Source organism: Chiloscyllium plagiosum, unplaced genomic scaffold, assembly GCF_037043375.1.
Source record: "Chiloscyllium plagiosum isolate Xiang-an unplaced genomic scaffold, Cpla_swu_hap1 HiC_scaffold_4, whole genome shotgun sequence".
Classification (NCBI taxonomy): Eukaryota; Metazoa; Chordata; class Chondrichthyes; order Orectolobiformes; family Hemiscylliidae; genus Chiloscyllium; species Chiloscyllium plagiosum.
In genome coordinates, this window is record NW_028270142.1 from 58,658,601 (window position 1) to 58,680,341 (window position 21,741).

Genomic DNA, 21,741 nt, shown 5'->3' on the forward strand with positions numbered 1-21,741 from the left:
AGTAGCCACACACTCAGATGACAAGCAATATGAATTCCCAGCTCGGCCAATAGAACCACAACAACAAGCACCCGAGCTACAAATCTTCTCACAAACTTTGAAAATCTCTTAATATTTCACAGGTTTAAAATTTCTGCAAAACCTGAAAAGAATAAGTCATATATGATCTTGTAACAGAAGAAATCAAAATTCATCACTTCGACCCTACAACTATATCAACTGATGGAATATATTGCAAACCAATCACTGAGGTAAATGTTTTTTTGGTATACAGCTAATTTTTAAACTAAGTCTCAGAGAAACAACTATCTCCATGAATACTGTTCCCTGCGCAGGTGTATTTTTTTTTACGCTACATCATAACAAAGCTGATACAGTTCTTCAGCCTTCAAACCAGAGTCAGTTAAAAGACAATGCTTCTAAGATAGTTTTTCATAAACCACATGCAAACCGATTGCTTTTAAAGACTGACTAAGCAGTATCGCATTTATGATGATATCCATGCTCAAAAAGGGATAGCAATAATCATATACCTGTTATGATTTTCACAGTAACTGTATAAGGTCACTGTAGCACCTATTAATTAACATACAAAACATTGTGCATTTGTCTTAACAGAACGCTCCAGAAATGGACAGACGACAAATATTGCAAGTTTAGTTTCAGAGACTGTAAAAAGTATTCAACGAACTTACCCCTCCACAAATGAGTCCAATTTGGCCAGCTCATCAGATAACCCCACTAAGACATCTAAAGTTCCAACCTAAGCCAAAAAATGTCAAGTTAAATCCAATACAAAAATAAGTAAAAACATTTTCATCTAAGAACTAAAAAGCAGGTTGACTTTTTTCAAAGGATAATAATAACTTTGAAAGGGCAACATGGTGATTCAGTGGTTAGCACTCAGTGCCATGAATCTAAGTTCATATTCAACCATGGGTGACTGTGCGAAGTTTGCACATTCTCCCCATGTCTACGCGGGTTTCCACTGGGTGCTTCGATCACCTCCCACAGTGCAAATATGTGCAGGTTAGTTGGATTGGCCATATTAAATTGCTGAGAATATTCAGCAATGTTCAGGTTAAGTGGATTAGCCAGGGTTATGGGGATAGAATAGGAAATGGGTCTGGGTGGGATGCTCTTCAGACAGTCGGTGTCAATTTGATGGGTTAAATAGCCTGCTTCCAAACTGTAGGGATTGCATGTTTTCTCCACAATAAGAAAACTCTTCAATCATTGGAACATCTAATCATTTAAATATATGATTAACACTGCCAACAAGTAGAAGTAACTAGAAAGGGGAAATGATAGAATGCAAACCCGTTACAAACATTATCTCTTCTAAGATAAGCATATGGGCAACTCCAGAACAATGTGGAATGCACAAGGCATTGAAATGAAGCTGGCTGCTCAGAACTTCTATCAGAAGATTCTAACATATTGCTAATCATGACTGTTCATAACAATCATAATCATTACAATTTGACTGTTGAAATGGAGCTCCCTTTTGTTCACTTTGTTGGTCTCTTGCATCCACTTCCAGCAGTATGACTGATTGATAGTTATGTGACACATACTCCCATTTCTGCACTACTAATCATGATAAGCAATATGTTAGAATCTGCTGATAGAAGTTCTGAGCAGCCAGCTTCATTTCAATGCCTTGTGCATTCCACATTGTTCTGGAGTTGCCCACATGCTTATCTTAGAAGAGATAATGTTTGTAACGGGTTTGCATTCTATCATTTCCCCTTTCTAGTTACTTCTACTTGTTGGCAGTGTTAATCATATATTTAAATGATTAGATGTTCCAACGCTTGAAGCATTTTCTTATTGTGGAGGAAACATTGCAACCCATGGGACAGGCAGTGAGAAGTTGTTTTTCAGACATGCCTCCTATTGATTATTCTTCTATCTTAACCATCAGCTTAAAGCTACACTGACCAGTTTAAAGGTCCTAGGGTTCAATACATGGTCACGTGCACTATATGTTTCTCACTAAAAATTTGAAGTACAACCTTCAGCACTAATTATCCAATGCAAGCTAAAAAAAGTTTGGAATTACACAATTTTGATCCTGATTGTCCACCTGATCACACAACAATGCAACCTTGCTTGATGGTCACTTGAAGCTTCACTGCTTCTGTTCCGTTAGACCAGCCTCAAATACTTCAATCTGTTTTCTGCACAGCCATCATGCTGCTCCTTCCACATTCCACAAACATGTTAAAATCTTTTACATAACTCAAAAAATTACTGTTTACTTGTCAGAAAAAAAAACTTACTCAAGAATGAAACATATAGACATACATTCTTGTTGCACCCGAGTCAAAATAGTTCTTATCACAACTGAATTTTACTGGATGTGGGCTTCTTTGAATTAACTAAACATGTGTAAATTAGTAGTACTCAAAATATACATCCCACAACCATTACAATTTTCTATCCTATACACACTTAAATGAAAATTTTCAGGGGTGGGTGGACTACTCAACTACACTAGAACTGAAAATTACAGTTTAGCTAAGACATCCATCATCCTCTACAGCAATTTTTTCTGTACCCAGGAAATTGGGTATCAGTTGTCATTTACACCATTATAGAAAAGTTGTTAGCTTAGTTATAGATGTTAAGTCTTCATATACATTTGGGTTTAATTGAACTAAAACAATAAACTTCCACAGTTAATTTATTAGTAAATATTCAGCTTAGTGCTGCATTCTGCATAATTTGGAGATGCCAGTGTTGGACTAGGGTGTACAAAGTTAAAAATCACAACACCATCTTATAATGCAACAGGTTCATTTGGAAGCACTAGCTTTCGGAGTGTTGCTCCTTCATCAGGTGGTTGTGGAGTATAAGATCGTAAGATGCAGAATTTATAGCAAACGTTTACAGTGTGATGTAACTGAAGTTATATATTGAAAAAGACTTGGATTATTTGTTAAGTCTTTCATCTTTTAGAATGACCCTGTTGGTTTCAGCTCTTTCATATCTAAATTGCAGAACATTTAAAAATTACATTCTCAAGTTACATTCTCAATTGGTAAAGTTCACTTGAGAATGTAATCTTTAAATGTTCTGCGATTTAGGTATGAAAAAGCTGAAACCAACATGGTCATTCTAAAAGATGAGAGACTTAAACAATCCAGGTCTTTTACAATACATAATTTCAGTTACATCACATTGTAAACTTTTCCAATAAATTCTGTGTCAAATGGTCTTATACTCTACAATCACCTGAAGAAGCAGCAGCGCTCTGAAAGCTAGTGCATCCAAATAGACCTGTTGGACTATAACCTAACGTTGTGTGATTTTTAGCATTCTGCATAACTTTCTTGCATCCAAGATTTGATTAGACAATAGACAATAGGTGCAGGAGTAGGCCATTCTGCCCTTCAAGCCTGCACCAACATTCAATATGATCATGGCTGATCATCCTTAATCAGTATCCTGCTCCTGCCTTATCTCCATAACCCTTGATTCCACAATCCTTGAGAGCTCTATTCAACTCTTTCTTAAATGAATCCAGAGACTGGGCCTCCACTGCCCTCTGGGTCAGAGCATTCCACACAGCCACCACTCTCTGGGTGAAGACGTTTCTCCTCATCTCTGTCCTAAATGGTCTACCCCGTATCTTTAAGCTGCGTCCTCTGGTTCGGCACTTACCCATCAGCGGAAACATGTTTCCTGCCTCCAGAGTGTCCAATCCTTTAATAATCTTATATGTCTCAATCAGATCCCCTCTCAGTCTTCTAAACTCAAGGGTATACAAGCCCAGACATTCCAGTCTTTTAGTGTAAGGTAATCCTGCCATTCCAGGAATTGACCTCGTGAACCTATGCTGCTCTCCCTCAATAGCCAGAATGTCTTTCCTCAAATTTGGAGACCAGAACTGCACACAGTACTCCAGGTGTGGCCTCAACAGGGCCCTATACAGCTGCAGAAGAACCTCTTTGCATCTATACTCAATCCCTCTTGTTATGAAGGCCAGCATGCTATTAGCCTTCTTCACTAACTGCTGTACCTGCATGCTTACCTTCATTCCTCATTCCTGAAGGGCTTATGCCCGAAACGTCGATTCTCCTGTTCCATGGATGCTGCCTGACCTGCTGCGCTTTTCCAGCAACACATTTTCAGCTCTGATCTCCAGCATCTGCAGACCTCACTTTCTCCTCCATGCTTATCTTCATTGACTGGTGTACAAGAACACCCAGATCTCTCTGTACTGCCCCTTTACCTAAATTGATTTCATTTAGGTAGTAATCTGCCTTCCTGTTCTTGCCACCAAAGTGGATAACCATACATTAATCCACATTAAACTGCATCTGCCATGCATCTGACCACTCACCTAACTTGTCCAGGTCACCCTGTAATCTCCTAACATCATCAAATTTCACCCTGCCACCCAGCTTAGTATCATCAGCAAATTTGCTAATGTTATTAGTAATACCATCTTCTATATCATTTACGTATTTTGTAAAAAGCTGCGGTCCCAGTACTGATCCCTGCGGTACCCCACTGGTCACTGCCTGCTATTCTGAAATGGAGCCGTTTATCACTACTCTGTTTCCTGTCAGCAACCAACTTTCAATCCAAGTTAGTACTTTGCCTGCAATACCATGCGCCCTAATTTTGCTCACTAACGTCGTATGTGGGACTTTATCAAAAGCTTTCTGAAAGTCCAGGTACACTACATCTACTGGATCTCCTTCATCCAGCTTCAGAGTTACATCCTTAAAAAATTCCAGAAGATTAGTCAAGCATGATTTCCCCTTCACAAATCCATGCTGACTCTGACCAATCCTGTTACTACTATCCAGATGTGTTGTAATTTCATCCTTTATAATAGACTCCAGCATCTTTCCCACCACTGAGGTCAGACTAACTGGTCTATAATTTCCTGCTTTCTCTCTCCCACCTTTCTTAAAACGTGGTACAACATAAGCCACCCTCCAATCCGCAGGAACTGATCCCGAATTTATCGACCTCTGGAAAATAATCACCAACGCATCCACGATTTCTCGAGCCACCTCCTTCAGTGCCCTGGGATGTAAACCATCAGGCCCCGGGGACTTATCAACCTTCAGACCTAACAGTCTCTCCAACACTAATTCCTGGCAAATATAAATTCCCTTAAGTTCAGGTCCTTCAGCCACTGTTACCTCAGGGAGATTGCTTGTGTCTTCTCCAGTGAACACAGATCTGAAGTACCAATTCAATTCATCTGCCATTTCTTTGTTCCCCGTAATATATGCCCCTGTTTCTGTCTTCAAGGGCAACAACGTAAAAGATCAATCATGTAGACTGATGAATAAAGATTTCACCACTTCGTCATGTTCACATTCACTTCAGATCACAGTAGCCAAAAGCATTTGTAGTAATATGAAAATTAAGATTTTTTTCAGTCCAACAGTATTTGTTTATCGTTTTTGCATTGTGTATATCCCTGTACTCTAACTTCAATTCCGGAACTTACAGCAAAGCTAGATAAATGACCAAACAATGTGCTCACCTTGCACCAAACAATGGACTTGGAATACATATTATTCTTTTTGGGGCAAAATATAATTGGCTTAACTGCAACAGGACTCTAGTGGAGGGCATTACTCGCAAAGTTATATCATGACATTTCAAGACAGCTTTATCTGAAAATTCACAAATTCAAATGAATAATTTCAATTTTGTGACTGACCTTCAAATCTGGAATTGCAAACTTGAAGTTGGTAGAGAGGTGGTTGTTCCTCGTCGTTGCAGCATTTAATTTGTCCCATGTCTGTTGACATGTTTTCTCCCCAGGAGCAGATATTAACCAAAATTCTGTCATCCTCAATAAGTAAATTGTTTGAAGTAAACTGATATACTGAAATAAGACAACAAAACCCAGTTAATGCAATAGTATCTTCATGCTTCATTGTACATGCAGTTTATAGAATTAGCCTCACTAATCACGTCATATTACCCTGCAAAGTTAAATACAATTACAAGGCCAGGATGACATTGAATGAATTATACATTCAGACCCACAATCAAAATTGGACATTACTTCTGCTCCATCAAATTAAAGATCCTAAACTAAATATTTCTAAGATACACAGTCAACTGCTAATGAACAATGACAAATGGAAACATTTCATGGCAAAATTAAACGGAGCTGCCAAAAACTGCATAGAGTGCATTCCTCTCCAATTGTCTTTAACATAGGAAACAGGATAAGGATTAGGCAGTTCAACCCTTTGAGCCTGCTCCATTATTCAATGAGATCACGGCTGATCACTTCCCTGCCAACCACTGTCAGCCTCGCCCATAATCCCAGCCTCTTTTATGAATCAAAAGTCTGTTAAACTCAGCCCTGAATATATTCAATGACCCAGTCTCTACTGCTCTCTGACAGTGAATTCAGAGATTAAAAACCCACTGAAAGAAATCTTCATGTCCATCTTCACACCTTTATTTTAAAACAATGCCACTTATTTCTAGATTTCCTCAAGTGAAAACGTCCATTCAGCATCTTCCCTGTCAAGCTCCCTCAAAATTGTCCCTTTCACAAAGATCACCTCTCAGGTTTCTAAACTCCAATCAGTATAGGCTAAGAGTACGGAAGATAATGCAGTGATAATAACAACCCACTTACCTTGGCTGCTTAACATCACTGATAAACCTGCATTTTATAGTACCTTTCAAGCCTGGGAGCATCTTAAAGACATCCCAAACAATTTTTTTTAGCAGAACAAATAGCAATGAAATAAATAAGACAAACAGAAACTCCTGGAGAAACTCAGCATGTCTGGCATCATGCATGGAAAGAAAGCAGAGTTAACATTGAGCTTTCTTCAGAACAAGATAATCTGACCCTGAGACAAAAGAACAGGAAATGACATCACCAACCCAAGGAAAGCTAAACACAAATTGAAACAGGCACGAACACCAGTGCTTCACCAGAGCGTCACTGATCTTACTTAGTATGTGAAGAAATGTCTAAAAACAAACCTCCCAACTCAGCGAGCAAACTTACATCCAGGATAATATGTTTTAGTTTGTTATAATGATATTGGTTGAAAGCATTTCTTGTGCTGGTCACAGAACAAAGAAACTTATAGCACAGGAGCAGGCCCTGCTCCCTAGCCATCTATGTATCAGTCTAGATACATCTTAAATGACGCTACCATGCCTTCCATTGGCAACGTGTTCCAGGCACCCACCACAATCTGCATAAGTAACTTTCCACGCATATCTCCCTTAAACTTTTCCCTTCTCACTTTGAACTCGTCACCCAAGTAACTGAGTCCCCCACTCTGGGAAAAAGCTTCTTGCTATCCACCCTGTCTATACCTCTCATGATTTTGTAGACTTCAATCAGGTCCCCCCCTCAACCTCCTAATGAAAATAATCCTAACCTACTCAACCTCTCTTCATAGCTAGTGCCCTCCATACCAGGTAACATCCTGGTGAACCTCCTCTGCACCCTCTCCAATCATCAACACCCTTTTGGTAATGTGGCGACCAGAACTGTACGCAGTATTCCAAATGTGGCCGAACCAAAAAGTCTTATACAACTGCAACATGACCTGCCAACTCTTATACTCAATATCCCGTCCAAGGAAGGAAAGCATGGTGTATGCCTTCTTGACCACTCTATTGACCTGCATGGCCACGTTCAGGGTACAATGGACCTGAACACCCATACCTTTCTGTATATCAATTTTCCCCAGGACTTTTCCATTTACAGTGTAGTTCGCTCTTGAATTGGATCTTCCAAAATGCATCACTTTGCATTTGCCTGTATTGAACTCCGTCTGCCATTTCTCTGCCCACTCTCTAATCTACCATATTCTGCTGTATTCTCTGACAGAGCCTTCATTATCTGCTTCTCCACCAATCTTAATGTCACTGCAAACTTGCTAATAGACCGCCTATACTTTCCTCCAGATCATTTATGTATATCACAAACAACAGTAGTCCCAGCACGGATCCCTGTGGAACACCACTAGTCACAGTTTTCCATTTTGACAAACTCCTTTCCACTACTACTGTCTCCTGCTGCCCAGCCAGTGCTTTATCCATCTAACTAGTAAACTCTGGACCTCATGCAACTTCACTTTCTCCATTAGCCTACCATGGGAACCTTATCAAACACCTTACTGAAGTCCATGTATGTGACATCTACAGCCCTTCCCTCAATCAGCTTTGTCACTTCCTCAAAGAATTCTATGAAGTTGGTAAGACAGGACCTTCCCTGCATAAAACCATGTTGCCTATCACTGATAAGCCCATTTTCTTCTAAATGGGAATAGATCCTATCCCTCAGTATCTTCTCCAGCAGCTTCCCTGCCACTGATGTCAGGCTCGCCAGTCTATTCCTGGATTATCCCTGCTACTCTTCTTAAACAAGGGGACAACATTAGCAGTTCTCCAGTCCTCTGAGACCTCAACTGTGTTCAAAGATGCTGCAAAGGTATCTGATAAGGCCACAGCTATTCCCTCTCTCCCTTCCCTCAGTAACCTGGGATAGATCCATCTGGACTCGGGGACTTGTCCACCTTAATGCCTTTTAGAATACCCAACACTTCCTCTCTCCTTATGCCAACTTGATCTAGAGTAATCAAACATCTATCCCTAACCTCAACATCTGTCATGTCCCTCTCCTCGGTGAATACCAATGCAAAGTGCTCATTAAGAATCTCACCCATTTTCTCTGACTCCACACATAACTTTCCTCCTTTGTCCTTGAGTGGGCCAACCCTTTCTCTAGTTACCTTCTTGCTCCTTATAGATGAATAAAAGGCTTTGGGATTTTCCTTAACCCTGCTTGCTGAAGATATTTCATGACCCCTTTTAGCCCTTAAGTCTTCATTTCAGATTGGTTGTACGTTCCTGATATTCTTCCAAAACTTCGTCTGTGTTCAGTCACCAACACCTTATGTATCCTTCTTTTTCCTCTTAGCTAGTCTCACAATTTCATCTGTCATCCATGGCTCCCTAATCTTGCCATTTCTTTCCCTCATTTTCATGTCTGTCCTGCACTCTAATCAACCTCTTTAAAAGCCTCCCACATATCAAACAGCTGCTCCCAAGCCACATTCACCAGCTCCTGCCAAATTTTGGTATAGCTGGATTTCCCCCAATTTAGCACCCTTCCCTTAGGAGCACTCTCACCTTTGTCCATGAGTATTCAAATATTTACAGAGTTGTGATCACTATTCCCAAAGTAATCCCCAACTGAAACTTCAACCACCTGGCTGGGCTCATTCCCCAACACCAGGTCCAGTATGGCCCAACCAGAGTTGGAATATTCACATACTGCACTAGAAACCCCTCCTGGATGCTCCTTACAAATTCTGCTCCATCTAGATCTCTAACACCAAGTGAATCCCAGTCAATGTTGGGAAAATTAAAATCTCCTATCACCATCCTCTTGCTCCTATATCTTTCCATAATCAGTTTACATATTTGTACCTCTATCTCATGCTCGCTGTTGAGAGGCCTGTAGTTCAGCCTCGATATTGTTACCACACCCTTCCTGTTTCTGAGCTCTGCCCATATCGCCTCACTGCTCGAGTCTTCCATAGTGCCCTCCTTCAGCACAGCTGTGACATCCTCTCTGACCAGTAATGCAACACCTCCATCCCTTCTACCTCCCTCTCTATCCTGCCTGAAGCATCGATATCCTGGGATATTTTGTTACCGACCATGCCCTTCCCTCAACCAAGTCTCAGTCATAGCATAACATGAAGGCATCAATGCTGTTCTCTGAATAGTGCCACTGGGCCTTATTTATCCACAGGAGGACAGACAAATTGCTCTCTAATGTCTTAGTTATAAGATAATACCTCCAATAATTCAGCACTCAAATAATAATTAACCTGCATTGCTTGAACTTCAGTTTTTAAATTACATATTTAGCATTGAGTCTTGAATGCAAAACTGCCATTTTTCTTGCAAATGATAAATCAACTTTATTACTCAGATTTCTTTTGAAGAAAATTGCCTGCCTATAACTAAAGAGAAACACAGATAGGTGGCATAAGTACATGAAATTTTACACAGATCCCCGATTGACTTTACCAGGTAAAGCCAGTCGATCCAACAGGTAAAGCAATACAGAACAAAGGTTTGAGTCTCAATTACCAATTAATGCAAGTCTGCTGTAATCAGTTATACTGACAACAGCAATCATAAAATTTGCCTCAACATTCGGGAAAGATAGTGCAATTCATGGCAGGATTAGAAATCCTGGCTGATAAGTACATGCGCAGATATTGGATAAAGGCAAAACTGGGATCAGCTGTCACCTGAATAATTACCATTTAGATTCACATGGCATGGTTGCCTGTATGTTTGGAATCATGGTGCAGTTTGATTCATATCATTCAAAGAAGCAGCACAGAAAATAGGCAAGAAAAAGAAAAGCATGGTACCTACATACCACTTTGAATTGTGGCAAGGTTGTTGAGAGATGCTAGCTAATTAGTTTCTGATAATGACACATACTTCTCTCTCCCTCCACAAAGTAAAAAGCATATCAACTATATTTCACATGAAAAATTTTGGATATATGAACTTGCATGTGCTATTCCAAGAATGAATCATAGTAAAATACAATCTCAAAAGAAAATTAAGTCAAAGACACTTTCAAAGGGAAGGATATTGTCAGGGTTGCAGGATTTGAGCTACAGGGAGAGGCTAAATAAGGTAGGGCTGTTTTCCCTGGAGCATGAGAGGTGACCATATAGTGGTTTATAAAACATGGAGGGGCATGGATAGGGTAAATAGAGAAAGTGTTTGCTCTAGGGTGGGACAGTCCAGACTAAGAGGGTGCTGCGTGTACAGAACTAGCCACCAGAGGAAGTGTTGGAAGCTGGTACAATTACAACATTTAAAAAGACATCTGAATGGATAGGAAGGGTTTATAGGGATATGGGCCAAATGCTAGCAAATGGGACTAAACTAGGTTAGGCTATCTGGTCATCGTGGACGAGTTGGACCAAAGGGTCTGTTTCCGTGCTGCACATCTCTATGATTTTATGACATTTTCAAATGAGACTTGACAAATCACGTGTTACACAGTAGGACCAGAAATGAAATCACCAAGTTTTCACTTCTTGAAAATACCCAAGCCTTCCAGCAACTTCCTGATGATCAGTTTACCAAAGTCTTGTGCTAGTTGTTTCCTTTACCACTCTTACTCACAGAAGAAAAACAAATTGAGTATAAGTTTATTCTCCCCTCACTCTCATAATCTAGTCTACTTTTATTAATCTGAAGTTGTTCAAATTAAACTTCATTTAACTGTAAAAGACCATTAAAAATGATTAAAACATTAATTCCCGGTCTAAATGTACAGTGACAAATAAAATCTGCCAATTAATATCAAGTCAATTTGATTCCAAGGAAGCACAGCTAGTAAATTTCCTGATCTAATCATGCCTTATTGGAAACAACAATTTAATTCGAGGCATTCTGAACCCAAGTTATTTTTATATCATAGATTAGAGCTTCAACAACATTGTATAATAAAGCCTTGGCTCATTTACTTAGTATGTTTCCCTCACAAATTGTTGAAAAGTGCAGATGATAAAATAAATGACTTTACCCCCTTAAAAGCCCAGTGACCTCTGATGCTGATAAAAATGTTCAACAGCTTGCAAGTTTATTTTAATATTTTACATGCACAAGGGCAAAGAGAGAGGAAAGAGTGCGAAGTAAGAAATTTCCAGCATGCTTTTCACCAGCATGTCTGCTGGGAAACACAGCTGTTCACTAGTAAATCGCAAACATTAATGTTTTCCAGGTGCTGGTTACTGTCCATATAATGCACAGCAATAAAATGACATGGACTGCAGTTTTTTTTTGTTTGAGGACAGGCACTGATTCTTTGCTATATATCTATACCTTAAACCAGCTTCCTCCGATTCCTGATCGCTCTGTCAGTGGGTACAGTTTGACTCAATCTACTCTGCCTAGACCACTCGCTACCTGGAACCCCTCTTAACTTTCACTTGTTTGAGGAGAACAATCCCAGCTTATCCAATCTATCCATAATACAGAAGTCGCTCACCTCTGGACCCATGCTGGTAAATATTTGATGTATCCTTTCTAAATTCCTCATAAGCTTTCCAAGATTGGTTGTCCAGACATTTACACAATACTTCAGTTGAGGCCAGGTTCTCCATAACTACTTTACTCAGTTAAAAATCACACAACACCAGGTTATAGTCCAACAGGTTTAATTGGAAGCACACTAGCTTTCGGATTGCCGCTTCATCACACCCCAGTCCAACACCGGCATCTCCAAATCATGACTACTTTACTCATGTATTCTATGCCTCAACTTACAGATCCCAGTATCAAATATTAACCAATTGCTCAATTTTCCCTGGTACCTAACAATTTGGCAAATATACTGTTAGGTTTCTCTGATCTTTCACTCCATTAAAAACTGATCCCGTTTTTTTCCCTCTACTTACTCTTTATACCAAAATGTAACACTTTACACTTCACTGCATAAAGTTTCTTCTGCCATTTTACCATGCATTCCACTAGCCTGCCATGCCCTTTTGAAATCTTAATTATCCTTCACATTGTTCTGTTTACAATACTACCAAGTTTCCAGTTATCCAAAGTTTTGAAATTTTTCCCTGAACAACCAAATCTACATCATTGAAAAAAGCAGAGGTTCTAATACAGATCTTCAACAAACCCTGCATACATCGCTTCCACCCAAACAACAAATCACTGTTTCCTGTCACCCTGCTAACTTGACATCTATGTTGACACCATCCCTTTTACTCCAAGGACTTTAACTTTATTGGCAAGATGGTGGTAGAGTAGTGGTTCTACGTCCAAGCGCCTGAGCCAGAGCTCACTCATATCCATCTGCTTTTTTGTTCCCCTTTTTACTTTTACTCTTTTCTTTTCCTCTTTGGAGTCCTTTTCGGCACCTTTAGCAGGGTAAGAATGGGCCTGGCCTCCCGAGCACATGCAACAATAGTGACAGGAGTCGGCTCATCAAGGACAGTGAACCCAATGTGGGGCACAGCAAACCCTCAGAGAGCTTGAGACAGTGAATGTGGGCCCAGCGGAGATAGATGGCGGCATAACATGGTGTCTCCAACATTGGTGGACCCAAAGCAGGACTTGAAGTAGTGCCAGCAGAACTGGTTTTTCAAGATGGCAGTGACAGCAGGGTAGCCTCTGCAGTTGGCGAACGCATCATCTGCAGTCGGCAGAATCAGGACATTGGACTTCAGATATGACAATGCAGTAGACCAGAATTGGTATTGCTGGCAGATCTTGGCGGCGGTGTGGTACCAGCTCAAAGTTTGTGAGAAGACTTGTAGCTCGGGTGCTCGTTGTTGTGGTTCTGTTCGCTGAGCTAGGAATTTGTGTTGCAGACGTTACGCCCCCTGTCTAGGTGACATCCTTAGTGCTTGGGAGCCTCCTGTGAAGCGCTTCTGTGATCTTTCCTCCGGCATTTGTACTGGTTTGAATCTGCCACTTCCGGTTGTCAGTTCCAGCTGTCCGCTGCAGTGGTCGGTATATTGGGTCCAGGTCGATGTGCTTATTGATTGAATCTGTGGATGAGTAAAACAGCTGTGGTATTGGAACAATGTTGGCTTTCTGGACTGAACTGTGATGCAGGGATGTTGGTAGGTATGGAGCATACTTCGTGCCGCTGATGTTGAGCGGAGCACAAGGAGGGAGGAAGGACTCTGTTTTTAGTTATATTCTAGTTATATCTTTAGTAACTCAAACTGGCACCAGAACATGGTGACTTATTACACTTTGCACTGTGGTTTGTTAAATACAAGTGACAATAAATTATTCAATTCAATTCATTCAAACCTATTATTTAATTTTATGAAATGCCTTTTGGAAGCTCACGTGAGCCATTTCAACTACACTACCTGATCAAAAATTCAACCAACTTAATTTCCCATCATAAGTGGTTGGGTTAATCCTTGCACTCGCTGCATTTATGGCCATTGCCAAATGGAGAGCGTGCATGTGCAAAATTTGAAGGATGCTTTTAAACCTATGGCCAGGAGCAAGGCAGTATATATACATACATAATACCTTCTACTAATCTGCCAACAAAAACTGCTCCTTACTGACAGGAATTGTAATTAAAAAGAATTACATAGCTCAGAGTCACACTGGCTGACAGGAGCAATAACAGAGTACTGTAGAATACCAGTCATTCCTGAGAACACAGTCCACTGAAAAATCTTCACATATGTGCAAATCCAAATGCTTTCAAATCATTTATTTTGTGGTTCTTTGTTCTGCTTTGTATCGAGCATGGTGAATATTACTAATACCAAATATTAAAAACTTTCGGTGCAACTGGATTCATGCCAATGGATCACAGAACCCATTTTTAATGAAGTTGCCCCATATCCTGCATTGGGAACATGGTTACATTCTTGTTCACAATTGCAATTCTCTGGCACTGCTTGTGTCCAAGGGAATTTAGAATATTATGACTAGTGCTTCTGCTGTTTCCAACCTCACTTCCCTCATTATCCTCAAAAGTCTCTCATTTAAACTTGGTGGCTAACCAATTAGTTCAACAGCCTTTCCAATACTTTTCTCTATCAAATTTTAACCCATCCTGTTTCACAACTACATCCTTTTTTACTATTACTTTGGTATCATTGAACTCTAGATTTACAGTGCAAATAACCTACTCCTAACCCTTTACTGACACCATTCATGAAAAATGATAGTATCAATCACTCTCTAATAAATGCAAATAGGATGTTAAAGCAACAGTTTTGAAAAGATATCAAACTGCATTAAAGAAAGGTAATCAATTAAATGAGCCAGGATTTTCAGAAATCAAAAAGGCAGCTTAAGTGATTTGAAAGAAAGCATGAAATATCAATTCAGGTAACTTGACCCAAATAGGTCTCTTTTATATCCTTCCCCTCTCACCCTAAAATTATGCCCCCTAGTTCTGGACTCCCTCCCACCCCACCCCCATCCACCTTGGGAAAAGACCTTGTCTATTTACCCTATCCATGCCCCTCATGCTTTTATAAACCTCTATGAAGTCACCCCTCAGCCTCTGACACTCCAGGGAAAACAGCTCCAGCCTATTCAACTTCTCCCTATAGCTCAAATTCTCCAACCCTTCTCACCTTCAATCAGTTGGATTAACCATCTGTTAACTCTGCAACAAAACTAGCACACTATCCATGCTGTTACCTGTCCCCAGACCCCGCAATCACTTATTCATTAATTTATTGCAAAGGTTTTTTGAAAGATAAATTACAGATGAAAAGTCATCCTTATCAAATTTTGTACTTACTTCTTCAAAATGCTCAATGAGGCACATCATGAAAGATGTTTCCTTTTGAAAATTAAGCAGACTTTTTTTGGTTTCTAGAAGCAGTAAATCTAATTAGAAACTTAGTTGGCAGACAATAAACAGTCAGGATAGATGAATATTGTTCAGACTCAGAAAAGATGGGGATTAGTGTATCCAATGATCATTACTGTATCCATTTTTAGTTGTTAGTGCCTAAAGAGGCAACCTACAGTCAGCTGCGCAGAACTTGTTTCTGACAGCAGAAAGAATTTCCAGTACATGGAACAAGTGAGCAAGAACAACAAGGAATATATATTCAATTGAAAGATGAAGGTATGGTTGAACACAGACAATTGAGAGATTCAAATACTCAAGTGCCACAAAAGGCCATCAGCATTTTTGGTGATATACATTAGGGTGCAGAATGCAAAACAATAAATTTAAATAAAACAATGCTGAGGCTGTAGCTAAGAGCACTATGTTTAATTTTTCATTGACTTTCTATTCAATGCAAGAAAGGCACAAAAGGAGATTTTTAAAATTATACAGGGTCTTAATCATTCTTTTGTGGTCAGCTAATTTTCTGCATTTGGAGAATGATATGGGATCAATTTTAAACTTAATGAGATGCATCAAGGTTACGAGCTATTCAGTTGTAAAGAAGTTTGTTGCAGGATGTATTATGTGGCTTCAGCATATAGTAGACTCTTCTAAACAAAAAAGGGAAATGGGATTGTACACCTTTTAATCACAGATGGCTGCAGGAATATGGGATATTACAACATCGCTACACTGATCAGTGGGATCAGAAAAGTCCTAAGTATGAACAAAATGTATAAACTACTGTATTAGATACATAACCTGACAATCTAATTGCTTCGTCTAATCAACCTTTCCAGATATTTAAAAAAAAAGCCTGTGAATAGTCAATCGCAGCATCTGCAATAGGAAAACAATTGGTATCCAAACTCAAGTTTTCAAAAATTACTTAAGTTGAGAAATGTTATGCCAAGACATTTACACATAAACAAGAATGCCAGTTTGGAGATTCAATTTACTTTAGTGACAATTCTGCTTTGGTAACATAACAATCAGCCACAATCATACCGAATGGGAGTGCAGGCTTGAAGGGCTGAAAACCCTACTCCTGTTCCTATTTGTTATGCTTCCATGATATTTGTTACACAAACCTGTAATTTACAACATAATCATTCTCATTCTGACTGAAATAAAAAAAAATTTTTCAAAATTAGTGTAGGTTACAGAGCATTACAACACATTTGCAAGAAAGGAATATGATAAAAATGATAGCAGTACATCTATACGTAAATGAACAGCAAAATCCCTTCAATGTCAATACAACACGAAAAATCTCATGAAAGTGAGATCCAATTCAGATTCCTAGTAAAATTTGCTTTATACACCACTTGGTCAATTTTTTAAATAAAGAATCAGAACTCTTGAAAGTCAAAGGATCAAAATCATTGGACTAGTAATCCAGAATTTTAGGCCGATATTCTGGGAATAAAAACAGAAATTGCTGGAAAAACTCACATCTGGCAGCATCTATGGAGAGAAAACACAATTAGCATTTTGTTTATAGTGACCCTGACATGTATTTGAATCATGTAATGTCCATTGGTAGAATTTGAATTTAATTACAAAAAAATCAGTATTAAAAATAAGCTATTCTAATGTCAGCCATGCAACCATTGTCGATAAACTTATTTGATTCATTAATGCACTTTAGAGGAATTTCCTTTACAGAAGAAAATCTGCCCTTAGGTCTGACCTACATGTGACTCTGGGCAACAAATGCTGACTGAGCCAGTGTTGCTCATACACCACAAAATACAGGAAAAAATGTGAACAGCAGAATCTTTTGATTGCAAACAGTTCCCAGAAAATGCGTTAACACCGTACTTCAAACGCTGTTGCATGTACCCCTGTTTCTCTACACGGGTTAACAACAGAGCAGTCATGCACTAAACAGATGGATGAATTTTATTTTATTCAAAAACGCTCCATACTCGACACAACAGACGAACATTTTTCCAGCTAAAGCGAGTGGATTACTACAGCGATTGCTCAACTGATGTTTACACTTCCCTAAAACTTGCAGCCCTTGACAGACATAGGAAAGGGCGATGCTCGCACAGTGACAGGCAGAAGCTGGGGCCTTCAATGACAGTGACAACCTCAATCTGTCAGTTGATCCTTCATTGAGGGAAAAGGAAGGAGGATCGGACCAGTCTCCAATGGGGGCCCGAGGCTTATCCCTCATAATTTATCCCTCTCTCCAGTTAACGAACAGCCGTCCCACGTCTCCCACCGCCCAAACCCAACCATAACAACAAGGCAGCCATCACCTTTCAAATACGCCCCACTGCAGAAAGTAGAAGGACGTACCGCCTGTTAGACTGGGGGAAGGACAGCGCTACTCCGCTCCTCACGGTCAGTATTTCAGTAACCGTTCCCCCCGTCGCCTCCTCCTCTTCCCTCACATTGCTCGAGCAACCTGATCCTTGATCGGTGGGTCAGCTGAACCTCACGCGCCTGCGCATTCTCTGGGCTTCGTGGGTCAGCTGATCTTCACGCGCTTACGCAGCCCCCGGGCTCGTTCGGGTCAGCTGAACCTCAAGCATCTGCGCATTCTCAGTGTGGGCTGGACCGCCTGCGCATGTGCAGTCCTGGCTTCGGCTCTGTTAATTGGTCATCGTTTTCTGCTTTCCTGATGCGTCTCATGGTGCAAATTGCAATTTTGGTAGGGGTGGATGTTGTAGTCATTGTTTACTTACTGTTACTAGTGTATTATGCACACGTTTCTATGATCTACTCTTCGTGATGTTTCAAACATAACGTGCTGGGACATTTTCTCAGCGTGGTCAGCAACACGGGCAACCATTCACAGTTGATGTGGGTAACGGGAATGCAATATTCTTGTCTTTTTATGAATGTGCATAAGTTTGGAGAAATACATTTATATACTCTGACCTGTGGTTTTCTGTATTCAGGCGTGAAAGCAAAAGCCATTAAAGCCAGCACATGGACCAAAAGCCATACAGGAATAGAACTCAATCAAAATGGAAACGAAAACATAAGTTGCTGGAAAAGCTGGGGCTCAAGAAAAGGTCCAGCAGTATCTGTGGAGAGAAATTAGAGTTAACGTTTCGGGTCAAGTGACCTTTCCTCCTGATTTCTCTCCACAGATGCTGAACTTTTCCAGCAATTTGCGTTTTTGTTTGTGATTTATAGCATCCACAGTTCTTTGCAATCAAAATAGAAGTGTGCTTAAAAGTTTTGGGACCAGGACTAAACAAAAATCAAAAACCAAAGCACAAACAACAGGAATAGTATGCAAAGTACCATTATGTATTTGTCAGGAGAAAGTTATTTATAATAGCACTTTTGTGACACATTTTTGGCCCTTTATGAGCCTTATAAAATAAATTGCGACTGTCACAAAATTAGTTAAAATGTCAGATTGTCAAAATAGTTTTAAGGAGCATCTTAAGGGAGGAGAGAGAAGCAATTCCAGATTTTTGTCCAAACAGTTGTAAGTAAATCAACAATGGTGGAGCTTAGACAATTGAGGTGCTGTTGAGGTCAAACTTACATTAAAGTGGCGTCTTAAAGGGTGTAGAATAGAATAGCCTTTATTGTCAAGTGCAATGAAAAGTTTGTAATGTCGCCTCTTTTCAACCATCTTCGGTACAGGGTACTTAGGTACAGCTACTTGTGTTTTTTACAGAATTGAAAAAAATGTTAAAGAATAGCATAGGAACACAAAGTTTTAAGAAATACTCAACTTCTCAACGTCTAGAATATGAATAAAAAGTATCTTTACAAAGTACTCAGTTCCAGTCCTTTTCACTGAAGCGTGCCTACCAAGCTTCAGAACACGGCCTCCAACTCGGACTCATCTCCTAGGCCAGCCTGGGCTCCGCTCTGGGCTCCAATCGTAACTTGCTTCAGAGACTCATCTCCCAGGTCAGCCTGAGCTTGGTCTGCTCCTGCTCTGGCTCTGTCCGTGACTCGCCTCCGGAATTCACTTCCCAGGTCAGCCCGGGTTCAGTCTGCTCCAGTTCAAGGCGAGACTGGCCTCCTAGGTCAGTTTGGGCTTGGTTTGAACCCGCTGCGGGCTCCGGCCACGACTTGCTTCACAGATCGGTGTGGGCTCGGTTTGCTCCTGCTTCGGGCTCCAGCCGCGACTCGCTCCCGCGCTGGCACGGTCTTCGATTCATCTCCCACGCCATGCTGGACTTGAACTCACCTCCATTCCCTCTGGGTGGGGTAATTTAAGAAGTTAAAACGGGGGGAAACTGCAGAAAAGACGAACAAGAGAAAGCAAAAGGAACTGGCGAAGCAGAGAAGCTCCGGCTAAAATGTCCTACTCTACCGCTATCTTTATCAGTAGTGGTGCTAGTGGAGATCAAACAAATAAAAAGGAATGGAGCATTTTAAAAGCAAGTATTAGATTTTTAAAATTAAGGCCTTAATTAACTTTTTAAAATCACTGTAAATCAGCAAGCAAAATAGTGATAGAAGAATGGGACATGATGAAGTTACGACATAGACAGCAGAGCTCATATTAGAGACAGTAAAATGTAGGAGATATGCGAGACTTGCATGCATTGAGATAGTCCAGACTAGAGGGACCAAAGGACTGAATGAGTGTGTCAGAAGATAAACTGAGGCATGGCAAAGCCAGGTAAAAAAGATGAAGCCAAAAGTTCAATACAGGATCAAATGTAACACTGAAATGAAAGTAAAATATTGTGGATGCTGAACATCTGAAATAAAAACGAAGTGTTGAAGAATCTCAATAGATCTGACAGCATCTGTGGAGAGAAAGTCAACATTTAAAGTCTGATATGACTTATTCAGAATTCAAAAATGACACAAAGGTTGAGAACGATGATAGTACTACTGGACAAGTCAGCTCTCAGAGTGAAATCATAGGTGAAAGTTTTATTTTTGTTGTTCTGTTACTGTGGTAATCAGCCACTCATTTTATGCAAGATTGCCAACTTTTTTAACACAACCTTATGACACAAAACATAAAAACAAAGCTACATATATATGTGACAATTTACAAAGATCTTAATCTAAACAGCAAAAGAAAAATTAACTTTTTCTAGCAATATCCTTTATAGTTACTTAATTCTAGTGAAGTATCACTTCAGCCTTAATTCTTTAACTTGGTATTAAACTGACAAGGTAGCAAAAAGTTCCTTTGGGTCTTTCTGCACCAAAGACGTAAAAATACAGATTATCCAGACGTTTCATTACCTGGTGGTGACCTCCAAGTGAAGCGAAGCTGTTGTCTCCTGCTTTCTATTTATATGTTTGTCCTGGATGGGGTTCCTGGGGTTTGTGGTGATATCATTTCTTGTTCGTTTTCTGAGGGGTTGATAGATGGTATCTAGATCTATGTGTTTGTTTATGGCTTTGTGGTTGGAATGCCAGGCGTCTTGGAATTCTCTGGCATGTCTTTGCTTAACCTGTCCCAGGATGGATGTGTTGTCCCAGTCAAATTGGTGGTTTTTTTCATCCGTGTGTAGGGCTACGAGGGAGAGAGGGTCGTATCTTTTTGTGGCTAGCTGGTGTTCGTGTATCTTGGTGGCTAACTTTCTTCCTGTTTGTCCTACGTAGTGTTTGTGGCAGTCCTTGCATGGAATTTTGTAGATGACGTTGGTTTTGTCCATGGGTTATACTGGGTCTTTTATGAAGAGTTGACAGCCAGACTACTAAGACCCCTCGGAATCCTAGTAACACACAAACCCACCAACACTCTCAAACAAAAACTAACAAACTTAAAAGACCCAGTACAACCCATGAACAAAACCAACGTCATCTACAAAATTCCATGCAAGGACTGCCACAAATACTACTTAGGACAAACAGGAAGAAAGTTAGCCACCAGGATACACGAACACCAGCTAGCCACAAAAAGACACGACTCTCTCTCCCTCGTAGCCCTACACACGGATGAAAAAAACCACCACTTCGACTGGGACAACACATCTATCCTGGGACAGGCTAAGCAAAGACATGCCAGAGAATTCCTAGAGGCCAGGCACTCCAACCACAAAGCCATAAACATACACATAGATCTAGATACCATCTATCAACCCTTCAGAAAACAAACAAGAAATGACCACCACAAACCCCAGGAACCCCATCCAGGACAAACATATAAATAGAAAGCAGGAGACAACAGCTTCACTTCACTTGGAGGTCACCACTGATGATGTTACCTAGTCAGGTAATGGAACATCTGGATATCAAACCTACAGCTCAGCGAGCAAACCTACACCCTAAACCTCAACCTGAGCTACAAGCCTTCACAGACCTTGCAAAAACAGATTATCTCTCTGACTCTTGCTTCTGAATCTGAAGACAAAATCATGATCTTTCATGGTCCT

General features: G+C 40.2%; 1 protein-coding gene and 1 long non-coding RNA gene across 5 annotated transcripts in view; one reads left to right on the plus strand and one right to left on the minus strand.

Moving 5' to 3' along the window:
- The window catches only part of atp6v1c1a (ATPase H+ transporting V1 subunit C1a), a 91,064-nt gene extending 73,190 nt beyond the window's left edge, over positions 1–17,874 (minus strand). The window contains exons 1-3 of one of the 3 annotated variants that reach the window (XM_043688524.2): positions 17,723–17,874; positions 5,696–5,863; positions 696–763 (exon numbers count right to left, since the gene is read on the minus strand). In XM_043688524.2, the coding sequence (XP_043544459.1) occupies positions 696–763; positions 5,696–5,827 (200 nt within the window). In that variant the 5' untranslated portion in view covers positions 5,828–5,863; positions 17,723–17,874. Of the gene's footprint in view, positions 1–695; positions 764–5,695; positions 5,864–17,682 lie in introns of those variants that run through there. The other 2 variants (XM_043688525.2, XM_087986274.1) reach the window with 2 other exon arrangements.
- A 135-nt stretch (positions 17,875–18,009) lies between these two features.
- LOC122549165 (uncharacterized) overlaps positions 18,010–21,741 on the plus strand; it is a 56,422-nt gene continuing 52,690 nt past the window's right edge. For both annotated transcript variants that reach the window (XR_015756841.1, XR_006311440.2), the window contains exon 1: positions 18,010–18,077. This is a non-coding gene — a long non-coding RNA (uncharacterized LOC122549165). The remainder of the gene's footprint in view (positions 18,078–21,741) is intronic.